Source organism: Tachypleus tridentatus, chromosome 10 (assembly GCF_004210375.1).
Source record: "Tachypleus tridentatus isolate NWPU-2018 chromosome 10, ASM421037v1, whole genome shotgun sequence".
Taxonomy (NCBI): Eukaryota; Metazoa; Arthropoda; class Merostomata; order Xiphosura; family Limulidae; genus Tachypleus; species Tachypleus tridentatus.
This window is the reverse complement of record NC_134834.1, coordinates 54,726,442-54,744,345: the sequence shown is the minus strand read 5'-3', so window position 1 is coordinate 54,744,345 and position 17,904 is coordinate 54,726,442. Positions and strand designations below refer to the sequence as shown.

The 17,904-nt window shown below is 34.8% G+C and overlaps 1 protein-coding gene across 1 annotated transcript in view; it reads right to left on the bottom strand.

Annotated features, from left to right (window-relative positions):
* Positions 1-17,904, bottom strand: part of LOC143229305 (serine/threonine-protein kinase 32B-like) — a 79,472-nt gene that overhangs the window by 48,736 nt on the left and 12,832 nt on the right. Inside the window, exon 3 of the mRNA XM_076461444.1 lies at positions 3,776-3,940. Within this exon, the coding sequence (XP_076317559.1) occupies positions 3,776-3,940 (165 nt within the window). The remainder of the gene's footprint in view (positions 1-3,775; positions 3,941-17,904) is intronic.

Genomic DNA, 17,904 nt, shown 5'->3' with positions numbered 1-17,904 from the left:
AGTTAGTCATCACCATCCACCGCCAACTCTTGGGCTACTTTTTTACCAACGAATAGTGGGATTAACCGTAACATTATAACGCCCCCACGGCTGAAAGGGCGAGCATGTTTGGTGCGACGCGGATTCGAACCTATTAACCCATCTGGTCGTGCCGAGACCCTTGAAAAGAAAGTGGTAATTTTACATCTGTCGAAAAATACTTTATCTTTTGTGTCAAGTGACACCTAACGTCTGAAAGATGAATCTTTGGAAATCTTGACTTGTAAATTTCTTTACAGTTGTCGGTAATTCAAAATAAAATGAATTAATGAGTTAATGAATACTAAAGTTATACTTTGTGCAAGTCACCCTATCATAAAATTATTTTCCAAACATTTATATTTCCCCCTTTCTCAAGTGCATAACGATCACATATAATTTATTAAGATGATCTTTATTAATAGTTTGATGATTTAAATGTGAATTTTTATAAAATACACAGTTGAAAATTCTTCAATTCTATGTTTATTTGTGCAGTTATTTCAGATGCAGTATTTTCTACTAAAAGTATTCTGACTACGAACAAAACCAATTCGAGAAAAAGTCTGTAGGTGAAGAATGTTAGTTTCTACATACTACTTCTGATGAAACGCATACTTCGATAGGTCATTTCCAGATTCCTACTGTTTAAATTGGCTAATGATTAACTTCAAGAAAGCACAACGTACTTGAAAAAGTACTGGAGATCAAACGCATTTTTCCTAGAAAATAAATTGCATTTCTAAAACTTTAAATATTATGTTTCTATTTTGCTTTGTTGTATGACTCAGTGATAGGATTTGTTTGTTTGTTTTTTGAATTTCGCGCAAAGCTACACGAGGGATATCTGCGATAGTCCTCCCTAATTTAGCAGTGTAAGACTAGAGGGAAGGCAGTTAGCTGTCACCACCAATCGCTAACTCTTGGGCTATTCTTTTGCCAACGAATAGTGAGATTAACTGTCACATTATAACGCCCCCACGGCTGGGAGGGCGAGCATATTTGGCGCGACTCGGGCGCGAACCCGCGACCCTCAGATTCCGAAGCGCACGCCTTAACGCGCTAGGCCATACCAGGCCATTTTAAAATATGAAAAATAGACATGATGAATCAGGTGATAGCTTAAGTTTAATAAATCCAAATATGTAGCAGTATCATAATTAGCCTGTAAGATAATAAGTGAAAATAAGGAGCATATTATATTTTAGTTTGCCCTTTCTTAATAGGTAAAGTAAATCAATATCACATGATCAATCTGTTTTGTATATGCTAATACAGCTGGATTGGGGTATAACAAAGTGAACAGTTGGTAGACTTGACAATTACACAAATTATGCACTAGTTAGTCAGGAAACCCAAAGGGACCGATATACAGAGAGTTCTTCCGTCACAAGAAAAGCTACTTCCGCCAAGTAATTGATTACTTCTTCGGGGAAAATGCGAATGAACAGACTTATAAAGTGTACAAAACATTAGAATGCTCGTGTTCCAATGGAATAATGTTTTTAACAACGGTCAAGTTTCACATTAAGCCGTATTGTGAAAAGAGCATTGAAAAATCTTTCATAAGTACATAGATATTTACAAAGTTAGTGGTGCTTTGAGCTCAAACTGTGCACTAAATAGTAAATGGTTGCAAGCGCGTGATGTGGCCTGAGTGCCATTTTCTACACTGTTGTAGAATAAAATATGAAGAATTCCATTCAAGGCACTTGACTCTACGTTTGTTGTTCTGATAATGTAAGCTACAGGAAATGGTGTGAAAGCGTTCTAGTGACAGAGTTTGTGTTATCTGACTTTTTAATAAAGGTGAATAACATCCAGTGTAGCTTTATGTCCGTTCCATCCTGACAAACAAAAGTTCTCTATTCATATAGTTAATACAAACTACAATGCTAATGTACTGCACAAACCGATTTAGAAAAACCCGATAAACACTTCACACGTCTACCTTAGCTAGTTGAATCACCGGATCTCAATCCCATTAAGCATCTTCGAGATAAACCTTAACATCACATTGTTGAAAGCAATGAAATCAAACTATGAACACAAAAATACAGATGTATTTCACTATTTGTTTTCCTGAAATGCCTGATGTATTTCACTGTTTGCTTTCCTGAAATGCCTGATGTATTTCACTGTTTGCTTTCCTGAAATGCCTGCTCTCAATTCAATTTTTGTCTGTTGTTTCTCTTTGATCTCATTTTTGCTGATCCCTCACTTGTCACAATGACAAACTGCCTTGTCTCTGATTACCGCATCAAGCTCATCTGCAGGTATTCCAAAAGCGGTTAACGTCCATCTAGATACTCTACGACATCCTTAAAATCCCAGTCACGTGACATAATACTTACTTCCCTGGCAAGCTCAATCCTCAAATCCTCCTCCTATTTCACAGCGACATGTAGCGGAAGCTACACTATTTTCAATCGATAAGTGCCGTTAGCCTCCTACTGAGGCCTGCTTATTCACGATAGAGCTTAGAGGGAACCTAGGACGTGATGTCCTGTTAAGACTCTTTTTCTAATAATAAAATCTGCTCTTAAAAACTCTTAGGAAAACTGGGAAACGCTAGTTGGCAAAGTGGATCAGTACGAAAATAGATAAAGTGATAACAAAGAAAAGAAGTATTACACATACAAACGAAATATAAAGAACGATTGATGTATCAATTTGTTTTATAACCAGCGAAATAAATGTTTCGTATATATTATTGCCTAAAGAAATGTAGGTTCATATGACATCATGAGTCAAAAGCATAGTAACGTAAAATATGCAGTTTCAGTTTCATTCTCAAATTGAAATTTTATTGTAGTAATTCTAAGGATAACGTCATTAAAATCCAAAACTGTTAAATCTCTAAAACAATTAATGAAATATCTAGGTTACTTTAAGCTATTTTTTAGTCAAGTGACGAAAAGAAAATTCAAATTTTCAAGTTATTTTTAAACTTCAGAATTTCCGTAAAGGATGTGTGTGTATGTGTTTTCTTATAGTAAAGCCACACCTGGCTATCTGCTGTGTCCGTTGAGGGGAATCGAACCTCTGGTTTTAGCCTTGTAAATCCAAAAACTTACCGCTGTCCTAGCGGGAGACCTCAGTAAAAGGGGTAAACAAAAACCTATTTTTTACAGCCATTAATAGTTTCGATACCGTTAAATAAACCTAGTTTGTACAATGATTTCGTTGTAGTGAAATCTATAAAAGAAATCATTAATATATTTTTATACTTCTCCAAGAACTTGGATATGCTTTTATTTTTACCCTGAACAATGAACCTTACTATCACATATACGTTTGTACTTTTCTAGTTAAGTATAAAGCTACATAATGGACTATCTGTGTTCTACCCACCACGAGTATTGAAACTTGGTTTCTAGCGTTGTAAGTTAGCATACGTACCATAGTGCCATTGAGGGAAAGGCACATAAATATGCGCCAGATTTTCATGTGGACTTTTTATTTTTGTTAATAACCCCACTAATAGCTTCGGGTTTACTTTGAACTCAACACTGAGTTGCTAATTTTAAATTACTATAGCTACGATGGAGTGAACATTTATAACAAGCACTCAAGCAAAGAATTAATTTACCCCATAGAATTAATACCTTGATTCAAGCTAAAGAAGGAAATAATTGTTTTGTTGTAATATATTAAACTACACTTTTTACAGAAAGTGTACAAACAACTTTTACTAACACTCACATATATTCTTGTATTAGCAATTAAGCTTTACATTTTGTCCATAAGGTCTTACTTGGAAGGTAAACCATAAATTCACCAAGAACGGATGTTCTAAGCTAGAAAGTATTTCGATCTCTTGTAGAACGTTTCTGAACGCATCTTTTGTTATACATTGATTTTTGCTCATGTACTTCATAGCGTACATCGTTTTACTGTCCTTCTTCTGAACAATGCAAACCTGCGTGGAAAGAAGAAATGTATTTATACAGATATCGAAAAACAAGTTCAAATTTAAAATCTCATTCGAAAACAACATTCACAGACTAAAGATAGCAAAAATATCCTGCACTATAACACAAATAATGAAATTCATTGTTTCAAGTTTTTATTAAAAATCAATAGAAAAACTTGGATAATATTGTTTTAACATAAAAATAATGTATTCCACAATATACCAAAGCTTATTGAGAGGCTTACTAGAAAATATCCATACGCTGAGAACAAAGAAATCTACTAACAGTCATAAAATTATCATATAAAGCAACACTAGAATTTATGTTTTCTTAAAACAGAACAAATGCATTATGATTTCTTTTTGTAAATATATACATGTTGTTTTAAGTAATTAACTTAACGGTAGGAGAATAGAGCGTTAGGTTTAACAATTTTCGAAAATGAAAGAGCACGAAGATAATAATTTTGAAATCGATAAACGTTTTTGTTAGTTACAGGCAGTTTCTTTTTAGTTCTTCTATTTAACTAAATTGACTTTTTCGTCAATCTCAATTTTTTGCATGTGATGATCGTGCGTAAAAAGTTGGTTCGTTTTTGAATTTCATGCTAGCCGTGCCTAGCTTGGCAGTATAAAACTGCACGGAAGGCGACAAGTTATCATCACCCACCGCCACCTCTTCGAACACTCTTTTACCAATAAATAGTGGGATTGACCGTCACTTATAAAGCCCCCATGGCTGAAAGGGCGAACATGTTTGGTGTGATGAGAATTCGAACCAGCTACATTCAGATTACGGGTCAAGCGCCCTAACTACCTGGATATACAGGCCTACCTAAAAAATATATATATAAAAATTCACTTCAAAAATACACTTTTATTCTAAATACACACACAAAATTACTTAAAAAGTTAATCTTACTTTGTCACACATATTTTATTACTTTATACATGTCTGAATCTCAAAATATTAAACTGATCCATATTGGTAGGACGTTTATGTCATTAGGCAGTTCTTAACTCACTCAGATTTATGCGTAATTCCAACTCATGCACTGCACTACACGCAATAAATCTGTGGTGTTTTGGGCAAATTTATTATCCAAGCAACATTACAACACAGTCATAATTCTTACTTGAAATGTAATATTTTGGTAAACAGCATGTGGATACTTCTTTATTATTTAAAAGTGGAATTACAGTTTTCAATCTGAGTATCTCCATCTAGGCTGAACGACTAGGTCAGAGATCCTTAAGGTTTACGTACAGTCATAAGTGTCACTTTGTTTTAACGTGCTCAGTACTAAAAGTGTAAAGCTTGTCCTCCCACATTGTTGGGCCTGTCTCAGTCAAAATATGTACGTAAATACTATGTACTATGGTGAAAGTCGGAGACAGAAATTGAATTTAACCTTCTTTCTGTTTTGTAAAGCGTGTTGATTAGTTACTACCAGCCTAATGAGTCAATCTCAAACAATCTTGGCAGGTTGACGCATGAAAAATTCGAATATTTTAAAGGCTTTCAAGATCAAATTATGAAAGCTGTTGGATTATTTATTAAACAACCATGTTTTTCACATGGTCAATGAGATGTAGGGTGTTCAAGGATGGGATCGCCTCAAAATTTTTATTTCTTGGTAGATAAAAAAAACAAACTGTAAATGTTGCTAATGAAGAAGCTTTGTTACACGTTTAAAATTTTGAGATAAAGAAACTTCGAATTATCACACTGAAATATATTATTGCTGTTAAACGTACATTGTTTTAATTAAGTTTAAACATACCCCATCAGTTGACGGGTATTTCAGTTCGTAAACTATAAGTTTAAAAGTACTACACTTAGGAAAGTACTGTAAGATGTATTAAGATATAAATAAATTTTAAAACATAAAATTTTGACGTATCTTGTTGTATCTTATATGTGAGAATTCGGGTTCATTTCTCCTTGTTTTTTTCTTTACTTTTTCATGCAAACTGCAAGTCTCTCATGGCTAAATTGGCTAACCAAAACTAATGGTCCTGACATTTTATTTGAATGTAAATTTAAGATTACTTCCAAGCAAAGTAATAAAAATTCAGATTTGTTAAAACAGAAATAAGAAAGCTGAAGACTTGTTTAACATCACGTGCTGAATTCTATGATATAGAAACTGATAGAAAACAAGAGATCCTCAATAGCCGCGGAACTTGAAATTGTTTCAGGCAGGGTTAGAGTAAATTAGTTTATGAGACTTTCGTTTTTCATTATTCTCCTTTTTATTAAATATATCTATGTGCACCATAAATACCAAATGTGGAGCGCGTGTATACCTGATTCGAGTTTATTACTCATCAGGATCTTTTCCAGTCTACCCTCAAACTGAAATCTTTGACACAAATGCGTGGCAAAATATATCACTCAAAAGGGTTTGACCTCCTGAGTCGAAAACTGTAATAAGATCTCAAATCGGTAAACAGATGATGGAGCTATAAGTTAAATGTTTGTACTTAATTTGTTTGTTTGTAATTAAACACAAAGCTACACAATGGGCTATCTGCCTACAACGTAGAGGGGAAGGGGAGATTTGTACTTGAAAAACAAAGAGCTGTTCTATGATCCGCTATGTCGCTGTTAAATGTTTGGTCAACGTTTCAGAAGTCTTATACTCATGCAGTTGTTGTTGTTTTGAATTAAGCACAAAACTACTCAATGGGCTATCTGTGCTCTGCCTACCACGGGTATCGAAACCCGGTTTTCAGCGTTGTAAGTCCACAGACATACAGCTGAGCCACTGGAGGGCTGCACTCATGCCTTCGTTTTCTTCAACTTTTAGTAGAAAAATGTTTTCTTTCTTAGTTATGACAACCATTTTTACAAACATAGATAACTTAATGGTGTTTGCTTGCTAGTCGTTAGGTTTTTGTTATTCACCTTAATGGAGACCTCAATAGAAAAATAAACTAACAGGTAGGTTAAGTAAACCTGAAATCACAGTTGAACCTCAACAGAAAGGACGTTTCTTTACTTCTATTTCTAATCCTTTATCGTATTGGATAGTTAATGAGTTGTTTTTTTCTTTTCGTTCAAAGTATTACATACAAAAGAAATTACAGTTATTGGTTTTACAACAATTCTTTGAAATACTTAGTGTTAGATATATATGACTGCTTCCTTTTTAAGCATAGCACGAGTGTTAAATTTAGTTTTTTTTAGAAACAATAGTTTATCCTAGGTTTGTTGTATTATTACGTCATGTTATTTTGAACCAGAGTTATTACGTCATAATATCCTGTAGTGTATAGGAAGTTCTAAACCTTGGTTAGGCTTCAACATTTAGTTAAGTTAGATAAAGTTAGTTAGATAACAGATAGATAAAGACCTGAAAGTGAGGCGACTAAGCTTCTCTCGGTCTCTTTAGTGTTTCCTAGCATACTTACAATATGATGAAAAAATAATTGGTATTTAAAGCTTAGGCGTGTGCGTTTTCTTATGGCAAAACCACATTCGGCCTAGGCATATGTTTTGACAAAATTCGTTTTTTGATCAGTTTGTTTGTTTGTTTTGAATTTCGCGCAAAACTACTCGAGGGCTATCTGCGCTAGCCGTCCCTAATTTAGTAGTGTAAGGCTAGAGGGAAGGCAGCTAGTCATCACCACCCACCGTCAACTCTTGGGCTACTCTTTTACCAATGAATAGTGGGATTGACTATCACATTATAACGCCCCCACGTTAAGGCGAGCATGTTTGGTGCGACCGGGATCCGAACCCGCGACTCTCGGATTACTAGTCGGACGCCTTAACACACTTGGCCATGCCGTCCTTTTTGATCAGTAAATTTACACGTATGTAAGTGACTGCATTTCCAATACACGTTTAAGCTTCGTGTGAAGTTGTAAATAAACTTCTGTTATATAATATTCTACAATAGGTGTTTTGTGAACACAGACTTATGCTTGTACGTCACCCGAACACCATCGAGAGTGCAACTAGGGTGATCCAAGTGGATGGGACGAATCCTACTTTTCGCCGCCATGTTTTCTAGCAGTGAAATAGGGGCGCTATATGATATTACAGTTCAACTGTGTTTAAAATATCACAAAATCGTATCCTCGTGTTTTCTATGTCACTCATATTTTCTCTACAATTTAGACACTGATGCTGACTCTATGAAGGTGTTTCAGAATCTATTTCTCGATCCTTTGTCAAAGAGGTAAATAAACTGGTTTGTGTTGCTAGTTCTCTTTTGACTCTCTTTTCTAATATGCTTATTTTTATTACAGGGAAGGTTTGCTTGTCATTTTACTACTCTACAAAGCTGTACAAGGTTATCTTCGCTAGCCACCTCTAATTTAGCAGTGTAAGGCTAAAGAGAAGGCAGCTAGTCATATCATCACCACTCACTCCCAACTCTTGGGCTACTCTTTTGTCAACGAATATTGGAATTAACCACCACATTATAATCCCCCACAACTGAAAGGAAGAGCATGTTTAGTGTGACGGGGATTCGAACCCGAAACCCTCGCTTTACAAGTCGAGCGCACTAACCACCTGCTGACCATGCCAGGCTTTACAGGGGAAATCTGCTAGTGAATTGAGACAGTGTAACAGTAAGCAACGTTACTAAATGATACACAGAAGTAGTTTCTAATGATGTTCAAACCCTGACAAAGAGAGCCATTTTACTCCGAATTTGAATTCAAGTATTACTGACTGAATTGAAAAGACATTTGCAGTAGGCATTGTGGATGATTCAGATATATTCGAATGACTAAGACAGATTTTTTCAAATAACACATAAATGAAAAATAAACCACACCAAATATACTCTGAAGTTAGCATTACAACTCCCATAAAGAATGGACGGTATAATAAAATCAAATATGTCTATATGAAACATTCCTATTTTTAGGTTAATAAAACATGGAAATTTTGATACAAAGAACAAAAAAGCAACAATACAAATGTATACACTCTTTGATAGATTGTTTAGTCAGAGTATTCATGACGAAACTTTGTAGAATGGACAGCAACTGCCTGTTGTGGAGACACAAGTGTAGAGGGCGACGTTTTGAAAGTCTTCCGCCTTTCGGTCGTCCAATTTCCAAAGATTTCTTAAGTTTGAAATTTCAAAATCCTAATTGCTTTTCATCACAAATGTATACAGTCTTCAACCTATGCAATATACAGTTAAAGTACGAGTTTACTTTATTATTTATTTCCCTATTTATCTATCTATTCATTTTTCCCTCGTCAATGAAGTATGTATCCATTCCCTACACTTTTTGTATGTATTTTTGTCTTTCGAATTAATTTAACCTCTAAACAGTTGAATGTAATTCAATTCGGTCGCCCAATTACCAAAGATTTCTTAAGTTTAAAAATCCGAAATCCTAATTGCTTTTCATCACGTATGAAAGAAATAAAATACAAAACATTCTGAATAATAATATTAAACATCTTCAAAAAATAAAAAATAAATCAACATTTGGAAACTTGTTTTTAATTTTTGATATGCATTATTCATGGCATAATTCCGGAAACTACTTGGATGAAAACGATGTAATCCTAAGTAACCTTTTCCACACAACTTGATCAACACTGTTCTGTTACAGAGTTGCGCAGACTCACTGTTACTTTTAAGGTCACCCGTAGCATTAACAGGAAGTTGGCTCGAAACACGAGCGAGTTCTCTCATGTATGCAGTTTTGTTCATAATTTACGTGTTTTTTTGTGAGGAAGTTGAATTACACACATATACACAACGTGTTGTTCAATCACCAACTCTATTAGTTATATTAAAGTGCACTCAAAAACGTTACCTTAAGAACAATCTTTCACCATGTTAATTATGAAATAATACTTCACTTTTTCGCTTATCTTACTAGTAAATACTAACAGATTTATAAGCAATTGCCTACGCATGAAAATATACATAAACGTAAAGACAAACGTGTGTGTAGATATTTGTTTGTTTTTTGTAGTTGTTTATTAATATGTTTGTTGTGAACCCAGTAACATCGGATTTATTAGCACGGGGAGTGGGGCTTGCTGGCACTGAAGCAACACTAAAATATACTCGTACGTTAGTCTTCCCTAGAATTACATGTTAAAGAAACTGCGATGTAACCTCACAAGCCTGAAGTAAATGCTATTGATTCCAACATCTTTAGTTAGTATAGTCACGCGGTTAAGGAACATCCCTCCTCATCCGAGCGTCCCGGGTTCGAACCCCCGTCACACCAATTATACTCGCCCTTTCTGCCGTGGAGGCGTTATAATGTAACCGGCAATCCTACTATTCCTTGATAAAAGAGTAGCCCAAGAGTTGGCGGTGAGTGGTGATGACTAGTCGCCTTCCCTCTAGTCATATACTGCTAAATTAGGGACGGCTAGCGTAGATAGCCCCCGTGTAGCTTCGCGCGAAATTCTAAAACAGACAAACAAGCGCTTAGCATGAAATATTTTGTTTGACCGCCCTAGTAATGTAAACAACAGTGAATTTTGTAAAAAAAAAAATTCGTGTTTTCAGAAATTCGTTTTTTAATCTGTCTGATCGATGAATTTGATCTTTATAAGCACAATCTTTGAGGTCTTAAAAAGTATTTTGTTCTGTGCTTATAAGAACACGATTACAAGGTACAATGCTTTTAATTTTAATTCATAAAAAATCAGCATTTCTTTCCAAATTTATTTATTTATTCCTCTATCATCCAATCGAAGATCGTATTGCAGGATACCTTTAGCCTTTTAAAATGATTCTTAAATTAATTGACACATTTATTTCAATTGTGTGCATATAAAGTATCAGATTTGGACGAACGTCTAGCTGGATCCCGACAAATTTACAGTTGTACTTATGCACTTGTTTTGTACTAATAAGTTTACGATACTAAATATTGGTTTATTTATTATACATGCCCGACATGTCCAGACAGTTACGGTGTTCAACTCTCAATCTGAGAGCCCGGGTTTAAATCCTTATTCCACCAAATACGCTGGCCCTTTCATCCGAGGGGGAGATAGCATTATAAAGTAGCGTTAGTAAAAGAGTAACCCAAGAGATAATGGTGGATAGTGATGACTAGCTTGCTTTCCTTGCTAAATTAGAGACGGCTAGCGTAGGTAATGCTTGTGTAGCTTTGCGTGAAATTCACAACAAACTAAATCTTATTTTAGCAGATAAATATTTTTAATTATTCATAATTTAGATACAAGTTTATTTCTTAATGTAAGTTGCTAGTAAAAACTGGAGTGTTACAACTTATTTACGCAATTGCAAAAATGTGTTCTAAATTTATAATCACGTGAAGCAAGAATGGTTGGTATAAGCTTAAATTAATTGTGAATTTCCTTCTTCGCTAAAATAGGTGATTTGAGTGCAGACAACAAGGAATGTTTAAACAGCTTAGAAGTCTTACCTACTAAGAAAATACTAAACAAAGTCTACTATCTGATACCGCTTGATCAGTTTATCGTGGGAATGACTTTTAAGTGATTAAAACTTTAACGTTTCGACTTATACAAGTAGACCTTTTACAAGCAGTGTATAATTAACAACATTTCAAAGTTCAAAGTGATCATGATTTTCATTCACGAACTTGGTGAAATCATCGTTTTATCATTAAGCAAGATAGTGCTTAGTGTTTGGGGAAGGGCCGGAAGAAAATGGCTCCCATTCAATCTATCTTTTCCTACAATGCATACAAATAACTGCTAAAGTCGAGTTATAGCCTTATTTGTGCATCTCATTACCGTTATCGAGTGTTTCATAGTTTGTGAGACACCCAACATCATTGAAATGTGTTGTTAAAGAGAAGAATTAGGAAATAGCTATAGAGCCATCTTTCTTTCTTCTTCTATCAAACTAATCAGAAAAATGAGTGAATATTTTGTTATGGTTTTAGTACGACAGAAAAGTATTTTAAGAGCACTTAGGAACAGGCTATCACTAAGCACGATAGTATTTAATAGGTAGAGATGGGTTGAGAAGAAATGGCCTCTGAATTCTTTCTATTATTCATGTTTCAGAAATAACAGTTTAATTTGTGGTCGCTAGACGACAGGACAAATTGTTTCTAAGTAACGAATGTTTTTGACTTTTCATTGCACAAACATGATATTTGCCAAAAATATTTCGGCAAAATAAATGAAGAATAATCTAAGTTAATATTCAAGATATCAAGGAAATAAAGTATTCAGCCAACTGACAGATCTTGAACAGGGAAATTATTGTGGTCATCCCGATATTATTAATGGCAATCATTATGTGAATATAGATATGTTCTTAGTGATTTCTAACCTTATTTGTGTCAATCATTGTACCATAGAAATCAATTACTCTGGAATGGTGCATCTTTCTGGAAGATTTAGCCTTAAAGAACATTTGTCTAAAGATTATGTTATGCCAAAAGGCTTGGTGGGATATATGGTCTTCAGTCATAATGCTACTGACTGTACTGTTGTAAGCTCTATATGTAGTAGTAACCATGGTGTTGCTATTTGTCCACATTGGCTCTCTACTTGTGCCGTTCACCATGATATGAAACTGTCCTCCTCTTTTCCTTTGGATCCAGTAGTTCTCATGGAATCCAAGCAAGTGGGGATTGTTCAAGATACAGCCGAACATAGTTACATGATCAATATTTCTCCAAACAGAATGGAGAAGGTGACCTTTCACAACCAGTCATTGCCTTGGATGTTGCTTAGCCGAATGTGTCAACACCAATTTGGGGGACTGTTTACAGCCCGTAAAGTGGCTATGTTGCAGTTGAAAAGCCAGTTGGATAGGAAGTTGCTGGAGGTTCTTACAATGGTTACTGCACCTTCTGACTGTTCCAACATAGAATCTCTAGTTGTGTCCAATAGCTCTTCGCCCTCTTCCACGTCGGTACTGTCTGTGCTTTTGGACTGTTCTGATGTATTCCCTTTCCTCTTGATGTTAAAAAGTAAGCTGCTTTGACCACATCCATCACCAGTGTACTAGCTATGATAATGTGACCAGCAAAGTTGAAAGTATCAATGCCTCAGTCTTGTCAGAAATCTCATATTCCTTTGGTTGCATTACCTCTTCATCTTTATTTTTTACCCGCTGGGCTGATGTAATGATTGTATAACTTCCCAGTATTACTCTTTTAGGGACGTTGATGTTACCCACTAACATTCTCCTTTCAGTGTCAGAAGATTGTCATGTCTTCATCACTAATGCATGATGTATACTTTAAGATTGAAAAATTATTCATGTGTTATTTTTTATTCTTCGTTTAACTGTGGATTTAGATGTGTAAAATTAAATTTTCTAGCTTATATAATTATGTTTAGCAGCATCATATAATGTCTAGGTTTGATCCTCATGTACTATTTCTTCAAGAAACACATTTTGTTTTGTTTATACGATCATTTCAGATTTGTTTCTCATTTTCAGGTGTCAGTATACTGATCATTTGGGAGATTTCGCAGTAGTAGGATTAGTTTTATTTTTTACCAGTGTTTCCTTGGTACAATTATCCAGTCTCACAATTATGCTAAAAGCAGGGTTGGTTTTATGGATGTAGTTATCAATAGCCACATAGTACATCTACGCACCTGATAAGCACTTTGAAGAACTTAGATCTATATTCGTTATCAGCTTATGATCTTATATTAGGGAAGATTTCAATTATGCCTGCGGTGGATGCCAATGGGTCTCAGAGTTTATCCAATTTATTGGATAGCTATAATTTTCATGGTGCTTGGCATCATCTATATGGTCCTGCTTTCCCTGTGACATAGTTTTATCATGGAGTTTCTCATCTGTGAAGATTCTTCTTCACCAGAAAATTATTACCAGTTTGTATAAGGTAAAGTTTTCCAAGTAGAAATTTTGTCGTAAAATATCTCTGTTCATTGTGGTTTTTCCTTATTTTTATGATTTTAGTCGTAAACTTCGTGGTTCTGAAGTCTGGAGGTAGCAGAGTTTATAGCACATTCATCCAACTATTCAGGATAATCTTTTTTCTATTATTCTAGATTACTGTCATTGTAGTGTAATAGACAGCCAGTGGTGAAATGATCTCAAAACTTCTTTTTAAGAAAACCTTATTAGAATATAAAATGTACTTAGAGCATGCAAGTCGCGTCTTGTTCTGCAAACAGAACACACTAGCAAATCTGTTCTGCAGCAGTAGTGTAGACACTATGGTGCTTCTGGATAGTGGGTGTCTCAAGATTGGGATTGACAGTAATTATGCAATCTTGTTTTATTCAGCAGTCATTCATTCTAAAATTGTATCTCTCCAATCAGATGTAGTTTTCATTCTTCAACAATCTCACACCACATTGATATGATAACTAATGGAAAAAAGTTCAGCAGAAATACCTGATATTCTTGGTGATAATCATTCCTATTTCTAGTCACTCTTCATACCATTGGATATACAAGCTTCCCTGTGAGATGATGCCACTTGGTTCCTACACCCTCTCGATGAGACTTTATTCTCCCAGCTCAATGCACCTTTTACAGTTGATAAGTGTGAGTGTGCTCTCTATCTCTTCCGTAAGAGCAAATATTCTGGTCCTGATGGACTCACTGTGAAGTTCTATTGTACAGCATGGAAAGTTTTAGGTCATTCTTTTGTTAGAATCTTCAACAGTTGTCTGCTTCGAGATTGCCTCCTCTCTGGTTCATCAGAGGGTTTAGTTTGTTTACTTTGTAAAGACGCAAGCAGTTCATAAGACCTATCTGCATGGTGACTAATATTTGCTTAATGTCGACTATAAAACTGTTGCCAGAGTTCCTATCTCCACTTGTGCAAAGACCTTGCTTCTCTAACCTACACAAACGCGTGGTGTTCCAAGTCGAATTTTCAATGCAATCTGATGTTATTGAGGGATTCTTTCATTTCTACCATTGAAATCATCCTGCTATCTTCTTAGTCCACGACCAATGTAAAGCCTTTCAGTATGAATATCACATGTTCCTATGTAGCACATTTTCAGGAGATACGGGTTTCCAAGTCTCTTCATTACTTGTGTTCAGTCTCTGTATAAAGGGAAAACCAGCAAGATTTTTGCCCATGGTATTCAACATCCTCTTTTCTTATTCTCCAAGGTAGGAATCAAGGTTGAGCATTGTCTCTGCTTTTGTACATTCTTCTAAATGAATGTTTAATATCATTTACCACTCATTGCAGATATCTTTGGTATTCCACTGCCAGGAAATAAGAGACTTAGCATCAAGTCCATCAGCCATGCAGACGATGTTATTTTTTTTCTTTCCGCTCAGGTTTCCCTGGGTAAATTATTGGATGTCGTTAATTGATGGGTCAGTAAAAGAAATTTTCAGATATATATTAGCCTGCACTGGTCAAACCAAACTGTGAAGTGTTTACGTATTTGATTTCTGCGTATGTCTGACAATTACCACATTAGCCTGTCTCTTATGGAGGGTACTCTTAAGGATTCTTCTCAGTACATTTCTCTTAGTGAAGCCATTGTATATCAGCAAATCATGTCACTCCTATGGTTCCTGGGAGCCATTTCTATATATCCCACTATAAGACTGAATAGTATTATTCATTTTAAACGCTTTTATTCAAACCTGAACTCATGAAAATGACAGAAATTCAACACTTAATTGTAGAAAAACTTATTATTGAAAATATTTTGCTACTTAGTGATGAGTCAATAGTATTCAGCATCCTCTTTTCTTATTCTCTAAGGTATACATCAAGGATGAGCATTGTCTCTGCTTTTGTACATTCTTCTAACTGAATGTTTACTATCATTTATCACTCATTCTGCAGATATTTTTGGTATTCCACTGCCAGGAAATAGGATACTTAGCATCAAGTCCATTGTAGTAATTTTTGTATGGTTCTGTGTGTTCATTCCTACCTTGTTTCTGTACTTTTTGGAAATGTCATTCTTACATTATACTTAACATTGCTACTTAGCGTTAATTACTTTTTAACGACTACAGTGATGGACTGATATACAATGATTTATCAAACTTTCTCATAAAACTGATGACAATCAGAACATTGCCTGGACTATTTTGCCATAATTTGGTTTTAGTTTTCATTAGGTATGATGGAAAAGCCTCAACGATACATCCAAGTGGAAAATTCAAAATTAATTGTAAAAAAACTTATTATTGAAAATATTTTGCTACTTAGTGATTTCTGTTTGTTTTTGTCTGTTCATTCCTACCTTGTTTCTGTACTTTTTGGATTTGTCATTCTTACATTATACTTAATTTTATAAAATTTCTTTATTGCTTGCAATACTATACTGTTGCTATCCAGAACAAAGTGATGGTAATAAATGGTAGAAATCTAAATATATAGTCGATTTGGTTTGTTTGTTACTAAGTGTAAAGCTACACAATGGATTACCTCTGTTTTGTCTACTGCAAATATTGAAACTCAGGTTTTAGTGTTATGAGCCATCAGACCCGCCAAGCCACAGGGACACAAACATTTAGCAAAAACAAGGTTTAAAAATCTGTTATTATTTAAAACGACATTGCTACCAAGAAAATAATTGAAAACTGTTGCAAAAACCTTTTATAATAAAACAAAACAATAAATTCGAATTAGAAAGTTATTATTATTCGTGACGTTTCGACGCTTGTAGGCCAATCAGAACATTGCCTAGACTATTTTGTTATAATTTGGTTTTAGTTTTCATCAGGTATGATGGAAAAGCCTCAGCGATACATCAAAGTGGTTTGAACATGTGCGGTACATTAAATGAGCACAGAGTGCCAGTTACCAGTTCAGCAAAACTAGAGAAAAATAAGAAAAATGGGCCAGCGAAAAATTAATTGTTGGCGTTTTAGCAAGAAATCGAATCCAGGATTTCAGCATACCACCGGGGAACAGCAACATGTCATTGCTGCTGTTCTGCATTATTATTTATCAAATTCAAAAACCAACAAAATCTACTATTGGAAACATATATATATATATATAGGTAGATATACTGAGATATATTAATGTATCATAAACTATTTATTTAATTAGCAATTTATTGTATCATATATGTGCCTTATTTTCAAAATTTTAATTCTAAGATCTATTTGTATTACTATGAAAAATGCGAAAGTTTGTGGTCATAGTTTCTGAGAATCAGAAAACGTAAATTACTTTTTAACGACTACAGTGATGGACTTAACAATGATGGACTTATACACAATGATTTATTAAACTTTCTCATAAAACTTATACATCCAGATTGCTTCTGAATAAATAAATACGAGAAACTACACCTGAACCCTTCGAGTACGGATGTAATAATGATGACAATTAATCTTCTTTGTTCAATAATTCCTAAGTTATTCAAGTCGTAAGTACAGCTAACTAGATCATGAGTGAAAAATGTGAATGCTGAATTTTAAACATTGTCTATATATACTTTACCAATTTTCATTAAAACATTATCTATATATACTTTACCAAATTTCACTAAAACATTGTCTATATATACTTTGGCCTGGCATGGGCAAGCACGTAACGCGTGCGACTCGTAATCCGAGGGTCACGGGTTCGCGCCCGCGTCGCGCCTAACGTTCTCGCCCTCCCAGTCGTGGGGGCGTTATAATGTTACGGTCAATCCCACTATTCGTTGGTAAAAGAGTAGCCCAAGAGTTGGCGGTGGGTGGTGATAACTAGCTGCCTTCCCTCTAGTCTTACACTGCTAAATTAGGGACGGCTCGGTGCAGTGGGCTAACAACCTGCTCACTTAAATACTTGTTGAAGAATCCGCAAGCGATTGCGGCCTTATGTTCCTAGATGGAATGTAATGGTGTTAACTAACTAACTATAACTATATATACTTTACCAAATTTCATTAAAACATTATCTATATATACTTTACCAAATTTCATTAAAGCATTATCTATATATACATTACAAAATTTCATTCTGGTTTCTTAAGTCAAATTACTTCCCCAAAAAACAAAAAAAAATCAACAGAAGAGTTTTTGTTCGTTTTTTTAGTTTATTGTAACAGC